Genomic DNA, 10,665 nt, shown 5'->3' on the forward strand with positions numbered 1-10,665 from the left:
ATAGGCAGACACACACAAACCCTGCGATACAGCCCCTAACCTATACTCACCCTGGCTCGGGACCATCCTTTAGGAGGTTGAACACCTGTCGAGGGTTTAGTAGATACTGGAATTTCCAAAGCACCCTGTGTGGGGAAAAAGGAAAGCTCACGGCAGGGCATGGCATGGATATTCTGTACTCCACTCTCTCTCTCTCTTTTTTTTTTTTGGCCGCGCTGCGCAGCATGCAGGATCTTAGTTTCCCCACCAGGGATGGAACCCCTGCCCCCTGCAGTGGAAGCATGGAGTCCTAACCATTGGACCTCCAGGGAAGTCCCTGTACTCCACTCTCTTGATGTCCTCAAGGTATGTCCCCTGCATACACACAGATTCCCAACCTCTGTCCATCTTCCCTCTCTATTTTACAAGACCTAGTAGAGCTCTTCTCACCTCTCCCCTTGCTTCCCACCACTCTTGGGGTTGACAAAGACCAGAAGTGGGTGGGTGTTAGAAACAGGGTCAATCTGCATTGAGGGAAGAAAACAAGGATAAGGAAAGCAGGATTTTGTCAGAGTTAAGATGGGTCCTGGAGACAGGAGCAGAGGGCTGGCATTCCCCCCAGGCGGCTTTCCCCTCCCCCAGGGAGCAGGAACCAGTCCCCAGGTTCCCCACTTCATTCCCTCCCATGAGGTCCCCACCATGAAGCCCAAGCCTCTCAGCCCTGTACCCGCAGTGCCTCAGAGGTGCTCAAATTGAAATCATCCACGGTCTTCTGGTTTGTTTTGCTAATTTTACGCTCCTGTCCAGAGGCCTAGGAAGGGAAGGAGGCAGAAGGAAGGAAAACTGGATTGTGTGAATCCATAAACAGATGAGAGTCTGACTTGAATCCTAAAAATATAGGCTCTCTGCTCTAAATGGCATTGTGTGCGTGTGTGAATTGGGGAAGCACTCCTGTCCCCTCCCAGCCGCTGTCCAGGGATCTCACAAGGACGCTGGGATAGATGGAAGATGGACGCAGGATGTGATCGCGGAGCAGCCCACAGTCACACTCATGGCCCATGGCTGGCAGGCAGTCGTCATGGATCTGAAAGACAAGGCAGGCACGGAGAGATTGTGGAGGGGGCCCGGTCACCTCTCAGCTTGGGGTCTGCTACTGAAAGAGAGCCCTTGGGAGTAGGGCAAACTAGGCTGTAAGGGAGATGTGCCAGAGGGGGCCGGCGGAGAGGGCAGCTTAGGGAGGGGCCCAAAGCAAGGCTGGAGGGATAGCTCCCGGACTGACCTCTAGGTGGCACCACACACAATGCAGCCCAACCAGACTGTGGTAGATCCGGATCTTTTTCTGACAGCGGTCGCAGCGTCCAGATTCACAGCCTCCTCGCACCCACACGTGTGATTGGACCTTGGGGAGAAAGACAAACTCTTGTCTGAGAGGGTCTGAGCAGGGACTCGGGGAAGGCCTGAGGGCAGCAATGGGCCAAGAGCCAGGACCAGGGCCAGGACGGGGGTGGTGATCCGGTGGGCGTGGGGTCACTCACACCAATGTCCTTCCGAGACTTGGCATAGGTGCTGACTTCGCAGGGCTGGGCCTTCATGGCACACTGGTCATGAACGACGTATTTACAGACTGGGCAAGAGTGAAGAAGGTCAGAGGCTTAGCTGCAGCCCCTCCCCCTATTTCTTCCTTACCTGGAGGTGAGACAGCATCACTCACTGAAACATGGCTTGTAACCCCTTGCTGTGAGGGTATAGTAGAGAACTCAAGTTTGGGCTGGGGGCTCACCTCCAAGACCTGTGCCTTTTGCTCACTCTTCCCCCCAAAAGAGCAATTGCTACTGCATGCCCAACCCCACTCCATTCATGTGTCAGGAACTGAGCTGGATGATGTAAAGGAGGCCCAGATACAACAGCAACAATAACAACAACAACAATAATAATAGCTAATTTTTATTGCAGACTTAATAGTATGTACATGCACTCCATGAAGGACTTTTCTTGCATCAGCTTATTTAAAGCTCACAATTACCTCATTCTCAGTTGAAGAAACTAAGACTTAAAGAAGTTATGTGGCTTTCCCAAGGTCACATAACCAGTCACTGGCAGAGCCCAGGATTCAAAGCCAGGTCTCTCTAAGTTCAGTGCCGTGTTCCCACAGATAGCTGGGCTGCCCCTCTGTTCCCACACTCCCAGGCCCCGTCACTCACGGTTACAGCTCAGCCCCTGTTTGCCAAGACCAATGCTCGACTCGCACAGGTTGCAGTAGACTGGTCGGGGGAACCTCTTGGGTCTCCACATGTGCTGCCCATTGTCCTTCAGGGTCTGGGAGGGCACAGCAGATGATGAGGAATGTCTTAAGCCCTTAGAGTGCCAACCTCTGGCAAGTACAACCCAAGGCAACTGTTTTGCCCATCCTCACAAGTCTCTCCTACTCACCATCTCCAGACCCAGTAGCACGAGCAGTGGTACAGTGGTGGCCCCAGCCCGGAGCCACTCAGCTAGGGAGACAGAGCCACTGCCATCATAGTCAATCTCTTTCATCATCTCCTGAAGAATCTGAGCAGAGAATATGGGGAGGTGGACTTCTGGTGTGAGTAACCCCTCAGATCTGACACTCCTCCACTGCCCCCTAGGACAGCCAGCCTAGCCAGCCTAGCCAAGGGCACCAGGCTGCCTGTCAGAGATGGGGGGAGGTAGATAAAGGTCTCACTAGGGAGCAGGTACAACAAGGGACATGCAGGAAGAATTGCCTTACCGGCCTCAGCTCAGACACCTCCCAATCCAGGTATTCAGCCACTCTCATCATCTGTATGATGATTTTGTCCACTTCCTGAGGGCCGAGAGGGTAAGAGCCACAGCCATATCCTGCCTCACTACCACCATCCAAACTCTCCTCTAGAAATCAGGGTTCCTGAGTTCCACCCACAGACCCCCTCTCATTCTCAGGTGTCTCTGCCAAGTAAATGAATGTCTATGCGTCTGTGTTTGCAAGGGAGCCCCCGAGTCGTGTCTCCAGCAACCTCTTTTAGGGGTCAAGAGCTTGGGACCTACTCCCAGATTTAGTCCTAGAGGACTGAGCTTCTCCCTCTAGCTTCCTCTGCTTCTTAAGATCCTGGAAGAGTTGGGATGGGGGGCACAGATAAATGGGCACATATTCCCTTGCCCAGCATGCAGGTCCCCCAACTCACTGAGCTGTCCAGGATCCCATTTCTGTCCGTGTCGTACAGCTTGAAGGTGACTGTGGGGTGTTTTAGGGGGCCAGGGTCAGTTTGTGAGGGATACCCAAAGAATTCATAACAGAATACAGGGGGAACAAAGAAATAAGGAGAGACTTTTTGGACGAAGAGCCCAGGACTTGGGGCTGGGACTGAGATGGGAGACAAAAAGGGAGGGGAAACAGGTCTGGATTCCACCCTTGGTGAACCTGATAGGCGAGACAGTACACACCTCCCACATCCCATCCCGGGTCCTCCACATGAAAATATACAAGACGTGGGAACTAGGGTGACTATGGTGGATGGCGTTAGGTATAAGGAGTCTGGGGAAACAGAGGAAATGGGTCCATTCTCTGGCCCCACCTTTGTCTGGCCTGTCAGCCTTTAGGAATCCTGAAAAAATGAGGGAAGGAAGGCTGGGGAATACCCTCTCTCCCTTCACCTTTCATTCCCTCTCCCAGTCCAAATGGTAACTCACACTCTAGCTTGTCTTCTGGCCGGCCACCCTCCAGAAGGGAAAAGTAGCAGGAGACATCACTGAGACACACCACATCTGGTTACAGAAAGTACAGCAGATCTGAGGTTGGAGCTCCCTCCAGTCTGGCTCTTCTCTTTTCCTTTGTCCCAACTCTTCTCTTTAACTTTCCTCCCTCTGGCTCCTAGGCAAGCCTGGCTACCCTCTACCTCTCCCTCCCACCACCCTGCCCCCAACATGTGACTCAATTCCACTCTCACCCCAAAACCCACACTTAATTTCACTTTTCTTCAGGAGGCCTGGCCCAGTCCCACCTACATGACCATACCTTCTTTTACAGTCTCTTCTAAGCAGTAACTAGTCTGGAAGGATTGAAACAGTGCCAGGCTTAGGGGACTGGGAACATTATCCACTTCCAGATAGATTTTCAGGAATTGCTGGAATCCTTCGTACCCAATGGCCTATGATGAGAGCAAGCATTACCCTGGGGAGATCTGCAGGATGGGAGTTGGGGACTGAATTGGGAGTGGTGGGGACAGTGACAATAAGTGCAGAGTTGAGAAGCACCCAAGGCAGGAGTATGGTTTATTGGGCTAAGTCCTGAGTTACTAGAATCTCTTGTTTTGTCCAAAAGCAATAGTTGCAGTAACAATGGATGCTGGGGAGAGAGGATAGCAAGGCTTGGGCCCAGAATAATCCCTGGAAGTTGGGCATCCCAATGGAGTAGCAAAAACAAAGGTGGGAGGAGTTGGTGAAGGAGAGGATTTCCCAGCTGCCACTCACATCTCCTTGGAGATATTCAGCCATTTCACCATCCTCAAAGAGCTTTAGGACATCACTGACCTTTCTGGTGGAGTCTAGGATGTGAAGAGAGTGAAGAGAGCATTAGTTTGGTTCAGCTCTCCCTGCCCTCTGCCACAGTCCCACCCAGACATACAACAGGAAAGAAGATTCCAGTGAGATGAAAAAGAAATTCCAAGAAGAAACACAGAAGTACAGAGAGAAAAACATTTCATATCCTCCAAAGTGGTTGGCCTCTTTATCTCTCTTCTCTGAGATTTGGTGCAGGCAGCCAAGATTCAGAGAAGGTGGGTAGAGAGTTAAGACCACGGGTATCTTCCTATTTCCCTCCCCTCCTGCTCCCAGCCAGGCATATCTCAGGAGCATCCTGTCTCAAGGCCACTGGGGAAAAGAGGGGGAACTGGGGGGAATGAAAAGGAGGAGGTATTGTCTTAGGGTAAGGTCCCCAGGACTGAATGACTGAGAGGAAGACTCACATTCCATGTATTTTTGCAGCTGGGCAAAATCACTGGGGCTTATTAGGCCCCTCTCCTTGGCCATCTTTCTTTTTTTCTTAAGGATGGACACGAAGGCAGCTTGGTGGTAGTACTTCTGGCTCCTGGAACTCTGCTTCCAAGGGTAGCTCTGGAGGAAGATGACAAGAGTATGTGGCAGGACTGGCCAGCTGTCTGGGTCTCTTTGCTTCTGTATACTCTGTTCATTTTCCACTCCTACTACTATTTCTGTTCTTTTCTTGTCTCTGAGTCCCTCCCGAAGTCTCTTCCTTTCCCTGTGTTCCTCTCCTCTGCGTCTCTATCTCTCCCTGACAGTGTCTGTCCTCTGTCTCTGTTTCTCTGACTCATCCCTGACTTTCTCTCCAACATTTCTGTATCCTTCTCCAGCTCTCTGATTTCTTCCCCAATCTGTCTTGATTCATCTCTGACCATCCCTCACCTCCCTGTCCCCGACCCCTCTTTCCCAGGCTATACGCGTCTCTGGGAGTGTGTCCCTTGCCTGCTCCTACTTTTTCTCCCTCCACCCCCAATCTCTGCAGTCTCTGCCGGGCCTAAGCTCTGTCCCATCTCCCTTCGCATCCCGCAGACCCGGCCCTCCGGCGGTTCTCACTCAGATGGCGGCACGCCCCCCGGGCCACTACCCCATCTTGCTCCGCCTCCAGCCCCGGTCCCCAGCCCCGCTCAGCTACCACTCCCAGAGCCACCCACGCCCCGCAACGACCTCTAGCGCTCCTGACGCGCGCGACACAGAACCAGCTCTAGCTGGGTCCCCAGCCCCGGCCCCGCCTCGTCTGCGTCCTGCAGCGCTCGACTGGGGAAGGGCGGGACCCAGGCACGAGAGATTGGGGAGAAGGTAGAGGGGAAGAAAGCTCTGAGCATCTGCCTGGCTTCTCAGCTTCAGGAGGGTTGTGCTGAGTGCGGGAGCCTTGCTTCCACCCTGCTAGGTTAGCAGTGTCTAAGGAGCCCCAACTTTCAGCTGTGGGACTCAGGGACCAAGGAGGAGCCATCACGTGGATCATGCTGACCACTGACCCAGGGGCCAAGCTGCAGAGGGCAACTTGCCTTGAGGATTCAGTAACAGCAATAACAATATCTTACATTAGCATAGTACAACACCACTTTGGAGTCAAACAAAACTGGGGTTAGTCATATCTGGGTTCCATTCTTAGCTGTGTTACCACTGTGTGACTTGGGCAAAGTACAGCTATAAAATGGCAGAATGATACCTATCTTTCATAGTTGTGAGGATTAAGTCACATAATGTATGGAAAGTACCTAGTATAACACCTGGCATATAGAGGGCCTACAAGGAATGGTAGTTATTCTCTTAACAAGTAAAATCAAATTCTGTGAGATAGGGAATTATTGGTATAGCCATTCTACAGATGAAGAAACGGGAGCTCAGAGAGGTTGGGACTTCACAAGGCAGGTGACAAGTGGAGGAGCCAAGGCTCCAACCCAAGAACTTCGTGGTGCAACCCCCCACCCCCACCCCGCACCGTCTCTCTGTCCTCCTCTTGTTCCACTCTCCCCTTCACACACTGCCTTCTAGTCTCACTGCCCTCCTTTCTGTTCCTCAAGCATGCCAAGTTTTTCCCTGCTCAGGGCCATGAGACTTACTGCTCTGTCTGCCTGGACCACCCTTCCCCACTCTTGGCAGAGCTGACTTCTTGCCTAAGCTGAAATGTCAGCTCCTCCAAGAGACCTTCCCTGATCATTCTGTCCTAAGGTAGCCCCCCTCCTTTGCGTAGCACCCTCCTTTGTTTCCTTCATAGAATTTATCACAACTGGAGATTATCTTGCCCATTTATTTGCTTCTTTGTTTACTATTTGTCTTTTCCTACCAAAATGTAAGTTCCACAGAGCAGGAACTTATCAGTCTTATTCACCACTGTATCCCCAATACCTAATGCCCATCATGTTATAAGTGCTCCATATTGGTTGTACAAATAGTTGTATAAAGCTAGGGAGTCATATATGGGGACTCTTAATCCAAACGCGGTTAAATGGGTTGCCAGAGTATCCATCTGGACAGTGAGGGGAACATGAGACAATGTGGGGCACATATAGTAGGTGCTAAATTAATATTTGTTAAATGAATGAATGATGCTAAAAAGCACTTATTGTGGTACTCCATCCAAGGCCCTGACCTTCTGTCTCCCCTCCGCCCACTTATTTAGGGTGGTTGGGGCAGGCTTAAGGAGGCAGTTAGGGTCTACTAGAATTTCTTTTCTGATGGTGCAAGAAACTTCTCTGTAACCTCTGCCCTTGGGACATCTCTGCCACTCACCTCCATGTATAGCATTCCTGTTCTGGAGGCTCTCTGGGAACACTTAGAAGGGGGTTCTGAGACACTAATATTGTGGAGAAAGGACTCCACCCATCTGGTCCATTCAATGACTATAATCTAACTTCTCCTGCCAACAGATCTAATGAATACATAATAGTCTTATGGCTAATGGGGTCTGTAAGGCTTAATTAGCCTCTCTGATTACCCCTGGGGATTCTTAGATGGCTCCAAGGTTCTAGGAAATGGAATCTGAGAGAGAAAGTGACAGGGAGAGAGCAAACAAGAGACAAACAGGAGAGAAGACAGAATACTTCTCTCTTGCCTGTCTTTTCACAAGCCCCCCGGTCTTACATGTAGTATATAGTAGAAGTTAAAAGAATGGACTTTTGAATTAGATAGGCTTGGATTAGAATTCTAGCTCTTGGGACTTCCCTGGCGTTCCAGTGGTTAAGACTCCGCGCTTCCAATGCAAGGGGCGTGGGTTCGATCACTGGTCAGGGAACTAAGATTCCACATGCCATGCAGCGTGGCCAAAAAAAAAAGAATTCTAGCTCTTGGGTGAGTTATTTCATCTCCCTGAACCTGTTTTCTTATCAGTAAAATGGTTACCTGGAGAAATCAGTCACCATGGGGGGGTTAAATAAGGTAATACATGCAATATACTTAGCAAACTGCATGTCACAGAGAAAGAACTCAGTAAACATTAGCTATTATTATTATTGTTATTATTATTATACAAGGGTGATACCTAGAGAAACATATTTGGAGATTAGGAAAAATGATGCCTTGGACCCAGGATGGCATAAATTCTAGGGACTCCCAGCAGCAGTGAACCCCAAGTTGTATACCTTCCCACTTGTGTCATGTCTCAGGCACAGGCATGTAATATCAGGATCCTGCATTTTGCCTCTGGGAGGGTGAGGAGGTGGCTATAGAAACTAGACTATCAGGGTCCAAGGACACCCCTGGGCTGGGACCTTGGACATAAAGGCTCCTGGGATTTTTTCAGTTGTCCAGGGCCTTAAAAATCTGGAACAAGTCCAATTTTGTCCTGCTCCATCCCAGCCCCGAGGCTGTAACCTGGGCTAGTCCAGACGAAGGCTAGGGCTGGGAGGGTGGGGTCTGCTGCCCAATAGCCAGCTATTTGTGACTCACCCTTCCCTTCCCTCCTCTGGTTTCCCTGCCTGCCCCTACCAACTTGGGGTAAGAAAGTAAGAAGTTGACTTGGAGGCAGAGAATCCTAGAACATCCTCAGAGCTGGGAGGCACCAACTCTCTTATTTTACAGAGGAAGAAACTGAGGCCCAGATAGAGAACCACTCTCTCAGGGTCACACCCAGACTCTAGACATAGTGCCCTTAGTCCATTCCATCAAATCTTAGTGTCTCTGGTCTTCTAGATCTTATTTTAAACATTAAATACTAAAATTGCTGGTAACTGAGAGATAACTATGATTTCCAAAGCCAGTGCTAACATTTAAAGTTTCCTTTTTCACATCAACACTCATTGCTCACATTCCAAGTCATGTAGGTTTACCATTACCCAAGAATCAGCTATGCCCCCAGAACACTCAGGCTGACCCAGCAAGGATCCCCAAGGGGCAGGCACTCCCTTTTGAGGGCCCAGACCTGATTACCTGGACTTCTGAATCCCTTAACCACACAAGGGCTTACATCCTCCTCCTGTTTCTGAAGACTGAGGGAGGGTCTCTCCCTTCCTGCCCATCCCTGCTACCAGTCAGTGGCCCCTAAGAGGGAATCATTTGGCTTGAAGCCTTAATATTTGTTAAGCCTCCACAAACATCGCAGATGGTAGTGTTGCCTGATTAAGGGGGTGGTGTGTGTGTGTGTGTGTGTGTGTGTGTGTGTCATTGTGCAGTACAGGAGGAAGTTACGATGTTGGCACGCTTGGGGTATGTGGGCTCATATGGTTAACAGGTTGAGGAGATGCCCAGCAGTACTTGCATTTCTTCCTCAGTAAAGCTCATTTCCCCCACTGAAAGGTGAAAAGTGGGATTCAGACCCAGGTAGTTTCAGAAACTTCCCGGTGACAGGTGTGGAAAGGAGAGGGGTGGGAAGCTGGGGACCAGGAGGCCAAACAAGAACTCTCCACCCGAGCAGCGCTGTGCAGGTTCCAAAATGGACTTTCCTCTGACTCGGGTCCCGAGGAGCCAGCTTCAGCATCTGTCCGAATCATCGGGACAGATGGAGGGCAAGGTCTGGGGGAAACACTGCTTACGGGGTTCTGGGCCAGCCCTCCCGCTGCCCCCCGTTCCTGGCGCAAACCCTTCTAGCTACCCGTTCCAGCTGTCACGCTTCCTCCTTCTCGGCCCAGCAGCCCTACCCTAGCCCGTGGGGCGTCCACTCCCGCGGCCCCCGCCCCGGCCTGCTCCGGTGCGGGAGGGCGGGAGGCGGCAGGGGGGCTCGCGGGGGTCTCTACCTTGCCTGCGGAGGGCGCGCGGTCGGAGCTGGAGCGCCGGCGCGGGAGCGGGAGCCCGAGCTGGGCTGGAGGGGATGGGCCAGGCAGACGCGGCCGCCGCGGGGCCGCCCCGCTCCTGACGACACAGCTGCCCGCCCCCCACCCCAGAAGGCCCGCCCGCCGGCGCCCGCGCCCGGCGCCGGGCGCCCCTAACTCTGGAAACTTCTAGTTCACCAGACCCGATTCCTCCCTCCCCCGATTATCTCCAGGGCTCTGGTCTGTGCCACTTTCTCCACATTCCTGCGCAGCTCATCTTCCCGCCCCGGTAACAGCTCTGTATCTGTCTTTCCAATCACTCAGAGCCTCTCCCCGCATCCCAACCCTGGGAGGCCAAGGTAGGGGGCGGGACCGCGGATGAGACAGCTTGGCTGTTGCCCACCCAACCAACTTCTCACCCTCTCCTAATTGCTGCCACCAGGGGACTTCCCTTCCCAGCTCCTTTTCATCCATCCACCATGGATTGAATTCACACTCAGGAGGCTCCGCAGGAGCAAGGCCAGAGTTCCAGACCGCACATCCTAAGACCAGACACCTCCCTGCCACCATGGGCTCCACACTGCTTGACACTACTTGAGAGAATCTGCCCATCTTTGCCTCCAGGTTCCTCACCTCCATTAAGCCCAAACCCCAGGTGCCTCAGATTTGTTTTCCCCAGGCTAAGGACACCTCCTTCTCTCAAGGCTCAGATTCTTCCCTTAAGTCTGGGGTTGTGATTCAGGTGCAAAGAGCATTCTGGTCTGGGGGCTTCCCTGGTGGCGCAGTGGTTGAGGGTCCGCCTGCTGATGCAGGGGATGTGGGTTCGTGCCCCGTTCCGGGAGGATCCCGCATGCCGCGGAGCGGCTGGGCCCGTGAGCCATGGCCACTGAGCCTGCGCGGCCGGAGCCTGTGCTCCGCAACGTGAGAGGCCACAGCAGTGAGAGGCCCACGTACCGCAAAAAAA

General features: G+C 52.3%; 1 protein-coding gene across 4 annotated transcripts in view; it reads right to left on the bottom strand.

The window, feature by feature from the left end:
* Positions 1-10,665, bottom strand: part of DGKA (diacylglycerol kinase alpha) — a 26,270-nt gene that overhangs the window by 9,800 nt on the left and 5,805 nt on the right. Inside the window, exons 1-16 of one of the 4 annotated variants that reach the window (XM_007467758.1) lie at positions 9,687-9,783; positions 6,057-6,162; positions 4,941-5,088; positions 4,447-4,520; positions 3,992-4,124; positions 3,667-3,741; positions 3,162-3,211; positions 2,729-2,803; positions 2,410-2,529; positions 2,181-2,295; positions 1,515-1,603; positions 1,259-1,378; positions 965-1,063; positions 707-790; positions 430-503; positions 51-125 (exon numbers count right to left, since the gene is read on the bottom strand). In XM_007467758.1, coding sequence (XP_007467820.1) covers positions 51-125; positions 430-503; positions 707-790; positions 965-1,063; positions 1,259-1,378; positions 1,515-1,603; positions 2,181-2,295; positions 2,410-2,529; positions 2,729-2,803; positions 3,162-3,211; positions 3,667-3,741; positions 3,992-4,124; positions 4,447-4,520; positions 4,941-5,004 — 1,247 coding nt within the window. In that variant the 5' untranslated portion in view covers positions 5,005-5,088; positions 6,057-6,162; positions 9,687-9,783. Of the gene's footprint in view, positions 1-50; positions 126-429; positions 504-706; positions 791-964; positions 1,064-1,258; positions 1,379-1,514; positions 1,604-2,180; positions 2,296-2,409; positions 2,530-2,728; positions 2,804-3,161; positions 3,212-3,666; positions 3,742-3,991; positions 4,125-4,446; positions 4,521-4,940; positions 5,089-6,056; positions 6,163-9,544; positions 9,784-10,665 lie in introns of those variants that run through there. The other 3 variants (XM_007467757.1, XM_007467759.1, XM_007467760.1) reach the window with 3 other exon arrangements.

The sequence above is a fragment of the Lipotes vexillifer genome, unplaced genomic scaffold, assembly GCF_000442215.2.
Source record: "Lipotes vexillifer unplaced genomic scaffold, Lipotes_vexillifer_v1.1 scaffold387, whole genome shotgun sequence".
In the NCBI taxonomy this organism is placed as follows: Eukaryota; Metazoa; Chordata; class Mammalia; order Artiodactyla; family Lipotidae; genus Lipotes; species Lipotes vexillifer.